Source organism: Megalops cyprinoides, chromosome 22 (genome assembly GCF_013368585.1).
Source record: "Megalops cyprinoides isolate fMegCyp1 chromosome 22, fMegCyp1.pri, whole genome shotgun sequence".
Classification (NCBI taxonomy): Eukaryota; Metazoa; Chordata; class Actinopteri; order Elopiformes; family Megalopidae; genus Megalops; species Megalops cyprinoides.
In genome coordinates, this window is record NC_050604.1 from 16161357 (window position 1) to 16181899 (window position 20543).

The window sequence follows — 20543 nt, forward strand, 5'->3', positions numbered from 1 at the left end:
CTGCAGCCTAACCCAGCTAGAGGGGTCCTTGCCCCCCCCCCCCCCCCCCCCCAGCCCCCCACCCGCTTCCAATCCAATTAAGGGTACAATAATAGGAGGATTAGGGAAAGTTTGCTTCTCAGTAGCATCTGATCCAGCCTGAAATGCCGTGAGGAAGAAATGCTGCGTGGAGCGAATGAAAGAAATAATGGTCAGTAATCTTTAACTTGTGTGATGTTTGCGCCGGCCGGTGACGGCGGCGGTTTAGAGGGAAGTGGGAACAAAGCTGGGGTCTTTAAACACTTTGCACCAGAGTCCCCCGGCTGTCTCCCTGATTCTCCCTGCCCCTGTCATCATCGCTTTTTCACATAAAGCGAAGGCCCGTCTTTCATTCCGGCTCAGGATGGCCGTGCGCTCGCTGGCCGCCGCAGCAAAACGGCCGCGCTGACATTTTTGAGGGGCTCTCTAGATTAAAGAGAACACTCTCCCAGCTGCACATGGAAGGAGAAGTTTGGGGCAGCTTTTAAGAGCATCGGCCCTCCATCCAATGAGCGCTGTTAGTGTGTTCGGCATTCATTTCAGTATTTGTTCAAGTGCCTTTGCGACAACATGGTGCCCTTCCTCATTCTACATATGCATGACTACATGCCGGGGAGTGGTCTGTGTACTTTAAACAGTGCAACATGTGCCAAATCAGCAGTGAGCTTTATTTGTTTGTTGCTGTTTGAAACTGGCATCTGCCACCTTGAGCCGTAGGTTAAAGGCTGCAGGAGCCTGCCCAATTTGCGTACGTCTGACGAATTTCACGCTCCTCTTCTCTGCACTTATGTCACCTTATCCTGCTTTTATTCCCATTTATTCCGCAGTGAGCAGCACTGCCCTCATCAGCCTCGGGGTTAAAGCGCCTGGAGTCTGAACTCCGAGAGGAAAGAAATGCCAGCTCTGAATGGGGAGGAGGAGGCGGGGGGTATACCCTCTGGTGTCTCTGATCTCTATCTCCGTGTAATTAGTTAAAAATAACACTTTTCCCCCTGCTGCGGAAGTTCTCTGACAGAGCGCCGGTCGCTGGCTCGGTCCTTAGCGGGGAATCAACCTTGTTTTGTTTGGAGTTGTTGGAGGTTTTTTTTTTTTTTTAAGGCAAATAAAAAGCTGCCCTCTGCCATTGCTGCCTCTCGGCCTGTTTGCCGTCTGATTATCAGAGAGGTCTCCCCAGTCTTTTCCCCCCCTCCTCTCCGGACACAAAAGCTCGCAGTGGGCTAAATGTTTAATGAGTCAACGCATTAAAGGCTCGGCTTCTTTTCCAATTAACCTCAGGACCATTCGGCCATTTTTATAAATCCACACAAGACTTTTTGTTCATGCTTAAAAGGCTAAGCTGCTCCGCGGCGCGAGGAGAAGTGAAAAAGACCAACCAGTTAGCAAACACAGTGAAGGGAACAAAAAGCCTCTAATCCTCATTAGGGTAAATTCAGCCTGAACATCCCGGAGAGAGGCCCTCTGAGGGAAGAGCGCAGCCTTAATCGCACACACATTTCGGGGTGAACCCATCCGCAAGTGTGCCCATCGCCGCTGTCTGTTTACAGAAAATTAGACCCGCTCTTTCCAACGCTGGAACACTTCAGCAGTCACGCTAATATATTGTGCTGCATCTCTTTAGTTTCTTCAATTTTTAAATGATAAATGCAGAATTTGTCAAGGGTGCAGTACAAATTTGGAGACCTTTATGTATACATTTGGATGTTAGCTATGTATGTGTACAGAAAGTAATAATTATAGAGGTGCAGTATGTGTGTGTGTTTGCACACACATACACACTCACTCACACACACAAAAATCAAATACACAAGCGTATATATGTATATTCTCAGTTGAATATCATAGCACATTGTCTGATTAATGTGTGTGTTGCTCTGTGTGTAGGACTGTGACATTTATAAAACTGCAGGTCTGACACTTTCCGAATTCGGACCACGTTTCACATTCTTCTCCTCTTCGACGAAAGGGATCTCCTCCCCCATTTAAGGTGGGAGCGCGTTGGAGAACGTACTCCAGCGCTCCTCCCCGAGATGCGAGGAGAGAGGAGGGGAAACTGGGACTCCTTTTCCGCGCGCATTAGTCCAGGCAGCAGCGGATTGCCCTTAATTGGCTCCAGAGTGTTCGGGGAGCGTGTGCCGCTGCCGTGAGGGAGGCTGACAGAGGCAGCGGTGAAGCAGAACTCCAGGCCTCTGAAGGCTGGAGCTCGTTAGGCGACGGGGTCGTCTGAATCCCCATTAATGTGATCAACTCATTTACTGATGGGGGGTGACATCTCTGGAGTGCAGTGTGGGGGGGGGGGGGTTAGCCAGGGTGCAGCAATATGTGGAGTCAGGGAGGACATCATATGTACAGATACCTTGAGAGTCTCTCAGACATGTCCGTTTTTATTACCCCGTTCCTTCATATTCATTTCCGTAATATTTACAAACTGTTTGGCCGTTTCAGAGCCGCTGCCTGTCTGGTGATCACGGGCATATTTCTCACGCCTGGCTTTCTGTCACGCCTGGCCTTGCACGTTGAAATGAGCAGTGGCGGCACCGGCAAACGGAGCTTTCTGGAAGACCCGCTCCGTTTTCCATTAGCGTGACCCGTTAGAAGTTCCTGTGCAGAACCACCGGCATGGTGTCCTCACCGTGCGTCCCGACCCCTGTCGCTGTGGTAAAGCCAGAGACAGAAGGAGCTGTTTTGGCTCTGTTGCAGAGGAAAGGGAGCAGTATTGCATAAATATGTATGCTGCTCGCCTGAGTGCCGTCTTACCTTCTGGACCTGCAGATTAGGTGAAACGGCACATTTCAGTGCTGACTGTACATGTTCATTTGTTAGACAGTTGCACCTCCACACGATCATTGGTATCATGTATTGCAATTGATCATTAAATGTCATCACACATTATAGTGTCTTTGCATGATTGACTAGTAAAATATCTGATAGGAGTGGTCTTTTGCCTTGTTTTAAGTTGCTTTTTGAGTATCTTGTTATATTGGAAAAATCTGCACTCTCCTTGTGATCTCTGAGGTGTCCCTGCATAGTCTCCATCAGCAGAAGAATTTGTTAAAATCAGTGCAAATGAAATATTTGCGAGTTTCGTATTGTTACCCTATGGTTATGAGGACAGTGAAGACCACTACAATACTTCTGCCTTCCTTTCATAGCTTAGCGCCGTGGCTTAACTCTTATCAGGGCAGAGTAAAAGTTCAGTACAATTCATAATAAAGAAATAATTTGCATGAATAATTCAAGTCCATGTAAATCTGCAAGACTTCCTTTAGAGACATACTCTTTCATACATGCACCAGCTTTACAACACATAGCAGGAGCAACGGGATGGTGGGGTGTGTGAACTGGATTTGTGTCTATGTATGTATGTGTGTGTGTGTGTGTGTGTGCATCTGTGTGAGTGAGTGCGAGATTGGGGTGTGGGGAAGGGGGGGGTGGTTGTGGTGCAGCAGCTCCACGCAGATAAGTCCACAGGTTTGTGATCTGAATTCTATCGAGTTTGCAACGTTGCGCGGGCCTGCACGCCACATGATGTTGATTGATTAGCCCCTTTCCCACTGCTCATTAATTTCATCACCTTATCTTTTCCCCCACTTCATCTGACCAAAAGGTAATAATAAAACCTCCATCCATTATCCTTAAACTCGCCCAGTCATGCGGAAACACTTAATAACAGGATACAAATTGAACTTCAATCACCTCATTTTCCTTCAGAAGGCAGAAGGCATATTAAACCGGGCCTGGAAACGAACGTGTTCACACAGCTGCCCGGCCCTCTGTGCGCTGTTAATGGTGACACTTCAAATTAAGCATTTTAAAAGTCTCCTCATTGCCTTTTTTTTTACATAAGTGGGATTCTATCTGCTGCGCTTAAGCACCGTTTCCCACTTCCAGCAGGGGTCTTATCAGCCCAAACACACAGGCCTGCACGCCTGCCCAACAGCACAACATGTCCCTTTTTTTTTTGCATGCACAGCACAGATAGTTTGCACCCCCCCCCCCCCCCCCCCCCCCCCCCACCTCTTGTTTGGGCATTTTCAATTAAATTTCTTTCGGCGGTATCGGAGCGCCAGCTCTCTCTATCTCTCTCTCTCTCTCTCGTCCGCCGTGGCTCGGAGCGGCGTCACGGCGTGGCCGGGGTGACACAGGGGGGCCCTTGGCTGGAGTCGGCACGGCACGGCCCCCAGCCGCCCCGCTCCTGACAGAGACAAATGACAGCACTCCAGAGCCACAATTGAGCAGACGCAGGCGGCCTGTTCCGCGCTGCAGAGGCGGCCGCTGAGGCTGTTCGTTTGGCTTTGCTCTTTCTGCTATGAAATGAGGCTTGCGGTCGCGCCGCTCCCAGCTAAAATGGAGCAGCGTGACTGAGCGCGTACGTACAGCGGGGTGAGAGGAGCACGGTCATTACTTTTCTGCAGGATCGTTATGTTATCGCCCTCACATACATTTAGCCCAAATATGGGAGTCAGCCCAAATAAGGTACCTAATACCATATCACCAGAGCGATTTACACAGAAAACACACAGCTTATTGGCTAAATAGTCCATTTTTCAGCATCTTTCCATTTGGATCATATATTTGTTGTGAATAAGTTTCAGTTTCTTTTTTTAATTTTATGTTTTGCGTGAAAATCCTCTCGAGGATTTTGACCCAAAAACGTTTGAACTCGGTTCCTAGAATTCCTCAAGACGAATTCTCGTAGGAGAATTTTACGTCAGCTGTGAACAGAGAATAACAGAAGTGACACAAGAGCAAATGCTGTTCTTTAAACCCAGGCTGTCGGTGCAGGCGCTCATTAAGCTGCAAACTGAGGCCAGTGCTGATGAGGTCTGATGCTTTTTGAAGTCCTCAGCAGTAGCACAACAGAGCATCTGGAGGAGGCCCTGGCAGAAACCCTGGTGTGTACTGGGGATGAGACCAAATATTCCATTAGTGGAATATTCCGCTGTGAGATCAGTTACTTGGATCAGCATACATGTGTTTGTTAATTAACAAAAACTGGGAAAACTGGAACCAGAGCTCTTTTCATTCTGATGAGTATTCATGAGGGAGAGGATGAAAACCTTACAAATAATAGCAGCATTATCTCCTTTATTATTTTTTCCTGCCCAATAGAGTGCAAATGCGGTAAGTCTCGTGTAGCCTGATTATTTGCATATTTGATCTTGGGCATTTTTTGAGTATCAGGTTATTTGAAATCAACATCACTTGCATCCACATACAACCCGTGATGGCCACAGTACACCGAGGGAGCACCAGGTACGCCCGAGTGTCTGGACAAACCCACAGAGGACAGAGTCGCTGTCGAGCTGCGCGGCCCATTTCTGCACCCACAAGTGGCACCCTTTATTAAACCGTCCCAGGCTGTCTCTGTGCAGCGGTGTGTGTGTGTGTGTGTGTGTGTGTGTGTGTGTGTGTGTGTGTGTGTGTGTGTGTGTGTGTGTGTGTGTGTGTGGATGCCCTCTGATGAAGGCTTGCCCGCGTCTCCTCCTCGCGCTTTGCTTGTGGCTGCAATCCCATTCAGCGCGCTCTCTCCCCAGAGGTGAGCGTTTTGCATTGACCCCTCTGCGCCTCACAATCTATCAGCGGGCCGCGCACATGCAGCTGTGATTCCACATGCCGCACGGGCAGCGCCTCGTCCCCTTTGATAGGGTAGTTTACAGCGCCGTGTGTCACCACGGTGCGTTTTCATCAGGGGGGGGTTAGCGGAGCAGAGAATAACCCCCGTGCGTGTCCAGACACTCCAGAATTATTTACCAGGCCTGGATGCTGGGGTGCAGCCATCCAGCGCAAATATTATATCACACAGAATGCATCTCGGGGCTGTCAGGGATCCGACCGCGCTGACAGCGTCAGGGGAAGGCTCTCACGTCAGGAGGCAGAGTCTGCTCGGCTCTCACCGAGCCCTGAATCAAAAAAAAAGCAGCCGTCAGACGTCCTGGAAGGATCGGTACCACTGCCTGATGCACAGTCAGTCAGTGAGAAATACGCTCCCGAAGCCAGGGGAAGAGGTTACCAAGTGAAAAATCATGCCGCTTTGCTGAACAGATATTTCTGTCCTCCAGCGAAGTTTGGGGTTCAGAGGCCTCGTCATGTTCTCTGGCCTTGCGCTGGAGTGAAATGTGGGGCCCGTCACCGCCGCCTCAAAGTGAGGGGACCCGCCAAAGTGAAGCTTCATTTGAGTGAGCTTGTTATAATTTTCAGAGGGGCAAGGGAGAGAGAGCAGTTGAATTTGCCCATTCAATTTACATTTGTCCCCAGAAATAAGCTATTTGTTAGGCTGTTGATTGTGTCAGTCCTGTGAACAGGTTCAGCTTGATTGAGTACTCCTAGAGTGTATTGTTCTTTAGCTTGAAGTTCCAACAACTTACAAACATATTACAATTGTCTTATAAAGACTAGTGAAAGATTTGAATAATTACTGGGATTCTTCATTCATTTAAATGATACTATGCATAGCTGTATGTTACCTTCTTAATGGGTTTATTTAAATATATGAAATATAACCTGATTCAGATGTTTCTTCATTATTAGTTATTTGTTGTTATTATTAGTTGCTCATGTAGTTCATTGTGCTACTTCACTTGTACTAGCTGCCTCAGTTCAGATGTGTGTATCAGTACGTACCCATCTCTGTTAATGGTGTGGAATATTGGGATTGTTGGTATCTTGCTCCATAACTTTTGTTGATGTGATGCTTCGGTAGATCACAAGTAGATTTTAAGTGGGTCGTCAGGATTTGTAGGTATCAAACGAAATGTGGTATCAGTCTGCTGTTCCCAGATCAGTAGCTCAGTGATGAGGAGAAGGAAGGAGGTGGCCAGTGTGGCAATACAGTGCAGTACAAATTCAGTCTACCAGTTGTGGAAGGATATTGTAGTAGCACAAGTGATAACAGATTATTTTAACTGATCATTTACCAGATAGGTGTGCTCGTTTTTTATGTGAAACTGAGGAATTACACGTGGTATACAACGTACCAAAAAAAAAAGCCTGCGGGTGTGAATTGCAGCAGGGAGGGAGGCAGTGGAGTCATTGTGGCGCGGTTGCCATGGCGACTGATTGACAGGAGGCTGGTGCCTCCTGCTCCCGTTCTCTGTCAGCGCGAGGAGAGGCTGGGAGCGGCGCGGAGCTGCCGGACGGGCAGATTCCCTCCTAATCCACATTTAATTAAACTCCAGAGACTTTGAAGTGAATCTGCCGCGCGGGCGGACGCCGCTCTGGGGAGCGACGCGAGGGCCCTCCTGAGCAAGGCCCCAGCTGCTCCGTCTCCACCCTCACCTGCTTTAATGAGCGCTTTAAAGGCCTCCTCTCCTGGACCCTCGCCACGCGCTCCGCTCGTCCTTATTACAATATTTTTGATTAATGCCGTCCCCTACCCTCAGAGACCGGGGGGGGGGGGGGCTTTGGAGTGGCCCTCTCCCCATTTGTCCCCGCACACCTTTCGTAATTAAGCTTTGAAACGGGGAGAAAAAGAAGCGAAAACGGGGGAAACGCGTGAAACAAAGGGAAGCCATTCGGGGGGCCGGAGACGGGATTAGTGCGAAACCGCACAGGCAGGGCCCGAGCATCTGCGACTGTCAGCCGGCCTGACGGGCTTTGTAACAAGTCACTCTGACAACCGCTGGCTCCGCAGAGAGATTAGGCCGAGTTCATCTGCAGCCCTTTTTGTTTAGCTGTAGCTGACAAAATGATACTTAGCCTCCTTACAGAGGAAGCCCTTTTGCTTTCAGAATTACTGAATATCAGATTAATGGAGGCTTTAGCATGAGGGAGTGACTCCTTCCGTTCGTGCGCTTGTAAAGTGGGCGTTGACCTGCATTAGGGATTCTTCTTCTCCGTCGCAGGGGGTTCACAGCTCTGAGAAATGGACCTGAACCCAGCAAAGCAGCACCTTTTTTATACATTATTAATATTTGAGCAGCAGTCAGCTTAAGTGAGTGTCCTGTTATCTGTGGATTGTTAACTGCGGGAGTGCCGTGTTTTTTCTGTGGCATGTCTTAACGCAGGTCATTTGTATTACACGCAGGGGTTTCCGTTGGGGAAAAATTCCCAATTCAGTTTTCACTTTACCTAATCAGATATTTCAGATATTTCTTCAGTCAGAAATGACTAAATAATTTACTGCCAGGTTATTTTAAACTTTTTGACTTCAGCACAGCGTTCAGTCACTAATTATCTGCTAAATTATTAACCAAAGATAATTACGCCATTACGTGCAGCAAAAGTAGGGATTTTTAAGTGTGCGACAGTGTAAGAAATGGCGCTCTGGGCTTTGACAGCTGTACCGATTAGCTTGTAGTTAACTAAGCGATATCTTCTGCGGTCGCCACCCCTGTGCTTATTCCCGCTGAATGGGGCTCATTCTGTCCTGAGAAAAATCCGTTTTTCATCGGTGCTGATCAATACTATACATTAATCCTCCCCGCGGCGGCAGTGCTTCATCTGTGGCTGATTAATGGAGGAGGCCGGCCTCTGACGTCCCCGCTCCGCAGGTCCTGGCCTACACGGAGGGGCTGAACGGGAAGTGGCTGTTCAGCGAGATCCGGGCCGTCTTCTCCCGCCGCTACCTGCTGCAGAACACCGCGCTGGAGATATTCATGGCCAACCGGAGTAAGACCTCTTCCCTGCCCTTTCTGTGCGTTGTCTGTCTGATGGATTCTGGCCAGGGAACCTTGCAGTAATTATATATCTCAATTTTTTAATGTTTTGATATTCTTTTGTTCTAGCTTTTTTTGCTTTGGTTTTTTGGTGCACCTGTAATTTATATTGTATTCCTTCCACGTTTTATAAATATAATCGTTTTGAATTTCGGCTTGTGAGTAGCATGAAATCAAAGAGCTAATACACTCTCATGGTGTCATTTTTTTTTAACTCTTTTTAATTCAATTTTTTTTTCTATTGACTGTTTGGCCCCAGTTTGGTTCACGTGGTTATATTATAACATGCACAGTTATCAGACTCATTCTATAGCGGGGCGCTCTCTTTGTGGCTGAGTCTGATTTGTGGGTAAATGAAGGATGTCTTTGGGAATCCCGGCTGCACAGTCGCTCTGATGTGATGTCACCTCCCCTTCGTCTGCAGCTGCTGTCATGTTCAACTTCCCGGACGCCGCCACTGCCAAGAAAGCTGTGCACTGCTTGCCCCGTGTGGGCGTGGGTACCAACTTTGGACTGCCCCAGACCAGGTAACTCACCCCAGACCAGGTAACTCACCCCAGACCAGGTTACCCCTCTGTGACTCCTCCCTGGCTTGCCAACCCAGTTACTCTTCAAAAAGTTACTCTTCATGCAGGTGTCACAGCGTAACTGTTGGCTCAGGCTATCTGGTTGACACAAAAGAGGCAATGGGTGGGGTCACAAGGTTTCTCTGATCATAATGAACAGAATTGAACTTATTTATATATCTTAAAACAAACTGAACTGCCCCAGGGGTGGAATGAGCTTGCTCTGGCTTTGGAAAGGCCAGTCCATGCTTAATGCCAAAATAAAGAAATAAATACAATTCCTGATAAATATCACAATCCATATGCGCATAGTTTCGTCCTGAAATAATGATTGTTTTGACAGTTAACTTCACTCACGGCTCTGGAAAGTGCTAAAATGACATATTTAGCAAGTAGCTCTGAAGGCCCAATCTTTTTTCTTCGCTTTGTTTTAAAATGGGGAAGGGGGTGCTGGTGAATGTGTTCACTGGGCCACTTTCCCCTGGTTTCCCCAGTGTCAGCACCATTAATCACGGCAACCAGGAGTGTTAGCCTGGCAGCAGTAAGCTCAAGTCTAACCATGCACAACAGCATAGCCCAACTCTCCACATTGACTCACAGCTCCCACAGTGTTAGCGCATCTAGGCCCAACTGCTTCTCTCAGTGAAACAACACTCCCATAGTGTTACAGCATCCAGACACTGGCACTGCCAGTGCTGGTGGTCGCTCTGGATAAAAGCATCTGCTAAATGCATGTAATGCACCGCAGTGTAGTGATGGGATCCTGGCAGTACTATCAGCTCTCTTCAGTTTCATATTCCCCATGCTTTGCTGTTGTATAGTACAGCTCTGTGCTCTGAATGGAAGACACAAGTGTAGTGGCATGAAAGTGAACAGGGGGGTGAGCGGGGTGGGGTTGGGGGGGGGGTCTTAACTTCACAGAGGCCTAATGACCATAATCTTACACTCTGACAGTGATTAATACGTTCATTTGCCGTTGTTTTAATTGGATTGCAGGTCATTTGTTTTAGGTCCTTCAAACACTGTGCTCTAGGGGCTAGAATTCCCCCCAATGCTGTAAGGAAAAGGCACACTTCTGTTTGTGCCCTCTATATTTTCTGTTCTTTAATAATGAATAACGCTAAGGGATGCATATAGATTACAAGTAATAAGATTTGTATGTGGAGAGCACTGTTGACATAATATACTACATGCATTTTTGAGACATTTTTGTCATAGGTAGTATAAAGCTTAGACTGCATTTTGATATGTATTTTAAATGGTATTTCATTCACCAGGGAGGTCTTGAATTAGGATGTTTTGTAAATTATTTCATTGCCTATTTTGGTCTTTTGTTAATATTGTTTCTTGATATTTCAAAGTTGTTGTGGAATAAGATAAGTATTTGTGCTGTTGTATAGATTAAAATATTTTCAGCTTCAACGGCATAATACAATTAGGTTTTAACCAGATTTTATGGACATTTAATTATATAATGAATTAGTAGTGGTCCCCAGGGACCTGCTTTAGACTGAAGCTCTCCTCTCTCTCTCAACACAAGCATCCAGCGTAGTGTTGCGCACATTAGCCACTGGGTATAATTTTGTGAAAAGAATCTAATACTGACTGTCCACATGTGTTCTGAGCCCTTTGCCACCCTGTATATGCCTAGGCCTGTGTGAGGCAGGGAGAGATGCGTACACACTGAGCCCACAGTCTCTGCTGTTTCCCCCAGGCGTATCTCTCTGGCCAGCCCCCGGCAGCTGTACAAGGCCTCCAACATGACCCAACGCTGGCAGCGCAGGGAGATCTCCAACTTCGAGTACCTCATGTTCCTCAACACCATCTCCGGTGCGTCGCTGTGTTTGCGAGGGGTTTGAAATCGGTGTCAGTCGCACTGTTGTGACATGTATGCTGAAATATCCTTCTGTGCAAAAGTGTTTCTTTTACAACATCTATGTGGACTGCTCACAACACATAAGATGTATTGTGTTAAACTTCGTGCTGTAGTGGAAATTTGCTTTGACAGTGATGATGATGATGATGATGATGATGATGGTAACAATGACGATAACAAAGTGTGAAGTTTCCAGACGGCAGACTGTCTAACCAACCGTCTGTTATGTGTTTCCCAGGTCGGACGTACAATGACTTGAATCAGTACCCCATTTTCCCCTGGGTTCTCACTAATTATGACACAGAGGATCTGGACCTGACACTGCCCAGTAACTTCAGGGACCTGTCCAAGGTAATGTCCCACAGGGGCCAGAGAGAGCTCTCTGAGTGAGAGCCAGACCTGGGCCTCTGTCTGCTCCACTGCCCGCACTCACTCACTCAGCACTGATAGGGGTGGCCCGTGTCTGCCTGCTGATCCCAACAAACAGACAATTAGAGAACACAGTGCACTTTTCAGACAGTACAGTTTTAATGGTAAAATCTATGGGGACAGAGCAAGAGACATTGACTTACCTTCTGAATGAATGTACAAAGTAAACCCTGGAGCTGTGTGTCCCTGTGTGTTATCCCTGTGCTGGCGTGGATTTGGTCACTGTGTGCAGTGCACGACTGCTGAAGAAAATGTAGTTATATTAATCTGTTTTTTCTGTAAGGTTTTGTTGCAGCCTCCCTTTTAAACTGTGTTATCAGAGGCTCTCTTAACCACTCTGTGCCTGTTCCTAGTCCCTGGATTAGCTCAGTATAACAGTGTCAGTCAGTCTCAGTCAAGCCAGAGACTCCAAAATCACAGAGTCAGCCCAGGTGTCACTGCCTTTACAGGGGGACGGGGACAGTGGGTGGTGCCTCGGTGCTTGTTTTGGAGGTGTCTGTTATTGATCTGTCAGGTGAGTCATTTTGTGTAGGATCAGGATCTGCTTGCGAAGGTAGATGTTGGAGCAGGAGGTGTATCTCAGAGTGAGGAGGCGGGTCTCAGTTGATCAGCAGGGACTTTGAAGTGAGTGGGCTAATATGAGTGAGGAGCCAGATCCCTAATCTGGGTGTAAGATAGGCCCTGGAGTGAGGGTGTGGAGGGGGGAGGCATGTCTCTTATAGAGAGGGACAGGGCTCAGAGTGATAGGGTGGACCATGGGGAGTGTATGTGTGTGTATGTGTATGTGTGTGTGTGTGTGTGTGTGTGTGTGTGTGTGTGTGTGTGTGTGTGTGTGTGTGTGTGTGTGTGTGTGTGTGTGTGTGAGAGAAAGGGGGATGTTGGGGGATGTTAGGTGATGATTGTGGAATGAGAGGATGGCCCTTGAGGGTAAATGCACTTTCAGGTTATTAAGGATACGAGTCAGAGTCATACAGAGGGAAGCAGGAAGTTTTGTCGGGACAGTAACACACCCCTGTTTGCCAGTATGATGGACAATATCCTCTCATCTCATGAGTTCAGTGAAATTGTTTAACACCTCCACGCTCTCAGTTCAGGAGGAGAATCTACTTCCAGCTAAATTACTTGGGGAGTGATCATTAGGGTATGGTAATATGTGGCATTGTCTTTTGCATTATAATTGCTGCATCATTCCAGTTCTTATATTGCAATTAGAGAACAACACCTTAGGGAGCACTTATGTACCATTGTAATGACCAAAAGCTCTTTCTGCTAAAGATGCAGCAATAAAGTGATGCACATGCACTTTTAAAGGCAGCCTTAGTGAGTGATAAAGTGGCACTGGATATCTGTCTCAACATGAGGCATACGGTACCAGTCAAAAGTTTGAACACATCCACTCATAAAGGGATTTTTCTTCATTTTTACTATTTTCCACATTTTAAAATAACAGTAAAGATGTCAGAACTATGAAATAACACAAACGGAATTATGCAGTGACCACAGAAGTGTTAAACAAATCTAAATCTTATATTTTAGATTCTTCAAAGTAGCCGAAATATTAAAAAAAAAAAAGAAATTTGAAAGAAATTCATACACAGGCATAAACATTGCATTTCACTATTTATATTTCTCGAATAAATAAATTTCAGGCATATAAGGATAAGTCTTTAGACGAAAATGTCTTTGAATGCATGTTTCCCATTATCTTAATCAGATGTGTCCAAACTTTTGACTTTTGGTACTATACTTGAGGTGATTTGTTTGCTGGGAGTGTCTAGTCATGTGTCTAGGAGAAATGATCATTCTTTTTGATTTGTACATCTTTATGGAGATACTTAGTCTGATTTCCTGTCAGTATGAGTGTCTTTGTCCCTGAAGGAAGTGATCAAAGCTGTGATGTGGGAAGGTGAGCGGTAAGGACGTGGAGCGGAAACTCTCACTCAGGCCCCTGCGCAGACAGAGCCGATTCCCTAACATAGAGGCAGACGTCTCTGCTCTTCTCCCCTGGCCGCTGTAGTAGAGGCGATGGTGTTAAAGAGTGTTATTACAGTGCTGGTAGCCCTAAACTCTCAGCAGTGTGCCGCTTTTCCAGTGCAGTTTTAACGCATAAAGCCAGCAGCAGCCCCCCTGCCGCCCCCGCCCATGTCAGCGTCTGACCGTATCCCTAAGGAGCCAATTAATGGCCCTTGTGCTGAGGAGGTGCTGACAGTGACACGGGGAGGAAGCAGGGACAGGCCAGCCCCAGACGCCCCGCTCCTCCTCCGCCGCTCCCTTTGGAGTGTTTCCCGTAGGCATTAATTGGGCAGTATGCGGTGTAGTGGTTTGAGAGGAGGGCTCTTGACCCGACCTGAGGGCCGTGGTTTTACTGTAGGTCCCAGCTGGGGACGGTGCTGTCCGTGTCCTTGCGCAAGGTGCTCGACCTCAACGGCTCCATTCAGGATACAGCTGTATAACTGAGCTGTTGAAATTGTGTGTTGTAAAATGGTAAGCATCATAAACATTGTAAATTACCCTGGCTAAGCATGTTCATCATATAATATAATTTGATTTAACAGTCACTGGTCCTTAATATCTGAGAATGGGCAGACAGTTGTTCAGTACTGATGCAGCTTCAAGCTTTTATGAGTCAGTGCTCTTCAGGATAAGGCAAGGTGTTTTTCCCCAAAATTAAAATGATTTTCTTCCTCTGTTTTTGACACGACGAGGCGCTGTCATCTCGGATGGGAGATTTGTAATGGTCTTTGCAGGAGGGATACTGTGTGTAAGAGAAGGACTCACAGATAATTTAAGGCCTGTTTATCACTTTACGGCCCTGATTAGTGGGAGTGTAATTGCAATCGCCACCTCTTTAATCAGCGGGGCTGATTGTGACTGTGTCAAGACTACAGAGGGAGCACCACTCCAAACCCCCCCCCCCCTCCCTTTCTCTTCCTCTCTCTTCCTCTCTCTCCCTCTCAAATTCAATTCAATGTAACATATAAACAGATTGATAATAAATGAGAACGAAGAAAATAAGCAAACAGATAAAACCACATTTAAAAAATGCTGTGAACAGTGACTTTGACAGTAAAGAGGTTGACTTTACCCCTTACACCACTTTGAATAATTTACAGTGTAAGCCTACTTGCCAGATTAAACCAAATGCGTTCTTAAGATCATTAAAGCGTGCAAATGATTTTGCTCTGCTTTGTTGGTGGATATGCTGACTAATTAGGGTGTGTAGGGTCGTCCCCCCCCCCCTCTCTCTCTGTCTCTCTCTCTCTCTCTCTGTCTCTGTCTCTCTCTCTCTCTCTCCCTGTCTCTTTCTCTGTCTCTGTCTCTGTCTCTCTCTCTCTCTCTCTCTCTCTCTCTCTCTCTCTCTCTCACTCTGTCTGTATCTTTAGCATATTTCCAGTCACTCTATGTGTTCATACTCAGAGCCTTGGACACCTGAGGGAAACACTGACCTGGCTCAGCCAACTTGAACCTCTTCTGCGGTTTCGTTTTCCGTCACCTCCACATGCCTGTCAGGGGGCTGTTCCAGCTGGCTCGTACGCTGAATACTACAGACAGGAATGCAGAAGATACATATTTGAAAAAGGAGAAATGAAATGCAGTAGTCAAACAGACATATCCCATTAATTAAATTACCAATCTCTGTGGTATGTTCCCACCATCATCTCAGCTATCACATGATATCAGACTTTATGCCGTGATGTGGATGCTCTTAAAGGATTTGCACCATTTTTCATCCGAAGAGATACATTTCCTCTAGTCCGTCCTATTTTTTCATATACCAGTATATTGCTGTGTCTAGTGTGTTACTCCTCCATGGTTTTCTTCCATTCTGTTCTGTAGATAACTATAGGGAGTGTTTAAAATATCCTCACCTCCAGCTTTAAGGCCCCTCTCCAGTGCAAGTCCAAGGGCCTGAAATAACCATCAGTCCTGCGTAATGACTAGCAGTGGGAGGACTCAGGATTACTCTTAAGGTCAGATGATAGAACGGGTGTCTTTCTCTTGCAAAATGGCAGAATAAATCATACGTTAAGGCCATAAAGTGCCCACAGAAAACAAAGGGGGCGTCTGTATTAATGGACACTGGATACCTGCAGAGCACAGAGCCACAGAGAGAGACACACTCAGACTGTAGAAAGACCTCATCCTTTGGAATGCAGGACCGTGTGGGCAGGCTGGTATAGAATGGACTTGAATATCCTGTCATTGGTGGGAGCTGAAGGTAGTATTTCAGCTTATTCTGTGAAATGCGCGTAGTTCGGCCATTGTGGTGTTCCTTTCCATCGATGTCCTTATTATCAGCACATTGATCTTCATAATACCCGTGTAAGATATGCTTATGAACCTAAAGAACTGAATATGCATGCACAGTTAACATACAGCTGCCTGCTGGAGCGTGAGTGTACTCTAATTAAAAACGAGTGGATATTTCAGCTGGTGATGCACTGTCAGAATCTCCTAACGTAAATGGATGAACAACGGAGGCCAAATGAGGCCCGTGCCCTCTGACTGTCCTCTCACGCCATCCTCGCTGTTAAACAGGCACGCCATCATAACCCAGCTGCTCCAGCATGCTGGTTCAACACACTTACCTGTCTGAGCAGCAGGGCCGTCGGCCAATTAGGCAGCCTTTATTGTGCGATTCGGAGAGGAGAGGAAAGCATTGCCACCACGTAACACAGCTGGGCGCGTAAGAGGGACCAGGCCGCCGTGAAGGAGGGGCCCAGAAACATCAAGGTGCCAGGAAACGGCCTATCATCCACTGTCCCCGGCGCTGCCAGTTTAATAAGCTAAGTCCCCAGGCCTTGTCCTCCTTGGATCCCTCGTGCAGTGCACTCTGCAGACTGCTATGTTTGTCTGGGCTTCGCTTCCCTGGGAAGTCTGGAATGTGACACCGGCCCTGTTCTGCCATCTGACAGCTCCGGCTCTGTGTGCAAAGAGATGCTGGGCAGCCCCTCTCTCTGCCTCAGGAGCGAGCCAATCTCAGCAATCTTTATTACATCTGTTATATTCATATTGTTGACAGGGGTAATATCGGCGTATGACCGCTGAAGCGTTGCAGAGCCGTTCTGTTTGGAAAGGGCACTTTTGGCCCCGGCCGCGTGCTGTATAATATGCGCTGCTTTTTTTTCCTCCCCTTAATCCTCCCTCTCCCCTTTCATGCATGCCGTTGCCCAGACCGCTTTGATAGAAACAGGTCATGTGGGACCAATGACATTGAGAGCTGAAATTGCCATGAACGTGGTGTCACAAACTGCCATCCCGCAATATAGTATTGCTGTACAAATTTATGTTCCTTGTTGAATTGATTATACCCCCCCCCCAGGCTGTCTTATCATAAACTCTAACCTCACTGTGACATCAAATGGACGTGACGAGAACATTGTAGTCAAGACACGGACAGTCCGGCATCGTTTCTGAGTGGTAGAAACGTAAGGCGGAATTGCGCTCTGTTTCTCGGCCCTCTGAAGGATTTTAAACGGGCCGTTTGGACAGGCTTGGGAGCTGCTGATTGAATGAAGTGTTGACCCTGTAAATATTTGGTCTCGTATTTGAAATGTTACAAAAATAGAGTAGAGTATTGAGTGGTTCCAGCAGCCTCTGGTGCGCGTAGCCCGGGTTATTAATGGCGTATTGATTTCAAGATGTGTCCCATGTGCTTCCTTTTTCTGCGTTGTCTAAATGGAGCTCGAAGTATAAACACTTCGCTAGAGCCCAGATTGTTTCTGCTCAGTGGTGTTGTGTCAGGCAGAAACACTCAAACATGTTTAATCATTGGGGGTAATGAGGATTGACATTCTCCCTGTTATCTGAATGGTGAAGTGTCATAAGAGAAGTAATCAAAATTAAAACGAAAATGCGTTTTCATTTGAATTCTGTTCTCAGTCTGGTGTGAGTTGAAAGTTTGTTGTTTGAAGTTTGATATGATTTTGATTAGAAATTAGTTTTATTGATATACGTGTGATAGGTGTGTGATTTGATAATGCACTGACTCAGATGACTGGGCTTTTTTTTTAGTTGGCAGTAAATCTAAACATTTTCCTCTGTTTCAGAATTTGTGGCTGATCTGTGTCAATGCCTGTGCATTAAATAACCAGATTTTTAAATATTTTCTGTCTCCTAAGATCAAATGTTTGAATACTTGAACAATCACACCAGGACTGTATGAAACTGCAGTTCTTTCTATGTAAACGATGACTCAGTACCGAGAGATCTGCATGTTCTCACCCACACTTTCAGGCGGGGAATGTAAAAGGATTAATGACCTTATTTTATAAAGGATTCTCTCGCTCTGCTTAATCAATATTGATGAGAACAGAGTACACTTGAGGATTTTTCATTTTCATTTTTTTGTTAATTAGCATGTATTTTAATGCTGGCCCAATTATTCAATTAGTTATCTCATGGTGGATGTCTCACGGTGGATTCTGTCTCATCCCTGGTGTGTAACTCTTTTGCAGGTCTGTGTCTCCGGATAGATTCATTACAAAATGATTCTGAATTTTAGCCCTCTCCTTCTCCTTTTAGCCACCTGTGTGTGTACTCTCTGAGAGCAGGGTTACAGTATGGAGTATAGCCTTCTGGGAGCTACAGTAAGTGCGTTCAGTTCTGTCTTGAGGATTATTTGCACCGTGTACCGAAATGCGGTTTTATGGGGGGAAAAAAAACATTCGTACAGCCTTCATACGTTCTTAAAAGTTGTGAGAACTTTCAGTAGCACTTGTTATACTCGTAGAGGGAAATGCTGATGTGCACCATAGCTGCTTCACCGGCTGATTTAAACACATATATCTCCTCATTTATTTGACCAGTGGCCTGGGAGGCATCAGCCAGCGCTGCCTGAACACATTAGCCCGACACGATGTGTCCACTTCACCAGGCGTATGCTTTGGGCACCCTGATGAGCAGCACCGTCACAAATATTCTCGGACAGCCACCTCCGACTCCGTGCGCCGTGCCATTAATTTCCCGGGGTAAACAACGCTGAGCGCTCTCTGGCTGTGGCAAAGATGCGTTTTTTTTTTTTCCCCCCCTCCCCTCCCTTTCTTTTTTTAATGAGGTAGACGTTATTACGGCAATAAATCAGGCCGCTTGCGTAATGTATAATTCAGAGTGTGTACTCCCGCTGAAGCTGCTCTGGGTAAGCCAGCCGTGTGTCACTGTCAGAGGCGCAGGCCTCGCCACGGGGCCCGACGCTCTCCTCTTCGTCTGTGAGCTTACCGGAACAGCGGGGGGTAGGGGGTACAGTAGAGGGGTGTGGACGCGCCCACGCCCATCCCCTCACCACCACGAGCCTCTCCCCTCCCGGCATGGCGGGAGTCAATGCGGGTCCTCCCTACCCGGCGCAGCCGAGATATGAAAGGGATGGAATCGATCCAAATTGGGTTCATTTTCAAAAGGCCATCATTCTATCCCCATTGATCCCTGTGGGGGCGGCGGAGTCATTGGACGAGTCATAAAAATTGAAGTGGATTAAAGCGATTTCTATAAATGAGAATTTGAATAAGAGCCGGCGTCCGGGGGGGGTATTGATCTCCGAGATCAGTGGACAATGGCTGCGATTGATCTGTTTTTAGTTATGTATTCATTTTTGTAACAAAGCCGGGTTAGACTGCAGAACTTTCTGGCAACCAGTGCCTTTGTTAAATATGAATAAAAAGGCAATTGATGTTCTGCTCTTTTTGGGATAGTGCATCCATGAGTTTGTGAGGGTTACATATGGCAGAGGTCTCTTTTTCAACATTTTGTTTTATCTTCAGAAAGTCATGCAATATTACTTTTTGGACAGTGGCATTAGGATTATTTGAATTGTGCCACAAATGATTGTGCTGTATGCTTTGTCATGCTTTTATGTGTGCTGGGTGTGTTAGAACAGAGGGGTTGCCACAGTTATACTGTCTGATGGAGAGGTAGATAGGTCCTTCGCTGTCATTTCATGTGAAGCCCTTGACCGTGAGTGAGCAGACTGGTTCCTGCGAGGCTGACCATGCAGAACCTCTCCCCTGTGTTTCCCCCTGCAGCCTATCGGAGCGCTCAACCCCAAGAGGGCGGCCTTCTTCTCAGAGCGCTTCGACTCCTGGGAGGATGACCAGGTCCCCAGATTCCACTACGCCACCCATTACTCCACCTCCAGCTTCACCCAGATGTGGCTGCTCAGAGTAGTAAGTGAACGCGTGACCCTCTACGCTGCGTCATAAATGCACACCAGACACAAATGCGTGCACAAGTGCACACACACACACACACACACACACACACACACAACAAGAGGCAACACACAACACACTTTCCAAACTTTCTGCATTTTACTACTGGACACACACATACACACACACTCCACTTTCAGTTTTCAGTGTTATCTCTGGTCATCCTTTATTCATAAAATCATCCATGTCATTCTCCAGGTGTTGTATTTAGCTAGAGATGTTGGCACAGCACAGCTCCTGATTCTTCCTTCCTTGCAGAAGCTCACAGAGCTCCACTTTCAGAAAGCCTGTCTTTGACCCACTTTATTTGTTCCTGCCGTCTTGTCCTGTAAAACAGTTAATAATTTCAAATAACAATAAAGAAGATTCATATCTCACTTCCACTGCAAGAAAAAAAACTTTAATGCTGCTCATTCATCATACCGTTTGTGGCGGAGGACGCTGAAGCTGATTGTTGTGTATAATTGGACATTTGCACACTGAGAGTCAGGTTGATTTATGCCTTTTTTGAAATGTGGGGCTTATCTGCATGCTAACGTATGCGCTGCGCGTTGATTATTTCCTCTCCGTTTCGCCTGTCCTGCCCTCTGCATTTCCACCGGAGCTGAGAAAGGCAGCTTATTAACCCAGCACAAATGCTGTGTCAAGTATCTGCCGACAGCCTACCTCTACCTTGTGTCTGCCGGGCAAACGCCTGTGGAGCTCTCGGCATTAAGGCGCTCGTTTGTCAGCGATGCGAAGGTAGATATTAGCGCCATTGTGCTTCGCTTCTCACAGCTGTAGGTGTTTGACATCG

General features: G+C 46.8%; 1 protein-coding gene across 1 annotated transcript in view; it reads left to right on the top strand.

Moving 5' to 3' along the window:
• Positions 1–20543, top strand: part of lrba (LPS responsive beige-like anchor protein) — a 195403-nt gene that overhangs the window by 132487 nt on the left and 42373 nt on the right. Inside the window, exons 41-45 of the mRNA XM_036516523.1 lie at positions 8508–8625; positions 9097–9199; positions 10953–11068; positions 11353–11465; positions 19562–19702. Coding sequence (XP_036372416.1) covers positions 8508–8625; positions 9097–9199; positions 10953–11068; positions 11353–11465; positions 19562–19702 — 591 coding nt within the window. The remainder of the gene's footprint in view (positions 1–8507; positions 8626–9096; positions 9200–10952; positions 11069–11352; positions 11466–19561; positions 19703–20543) is intronic.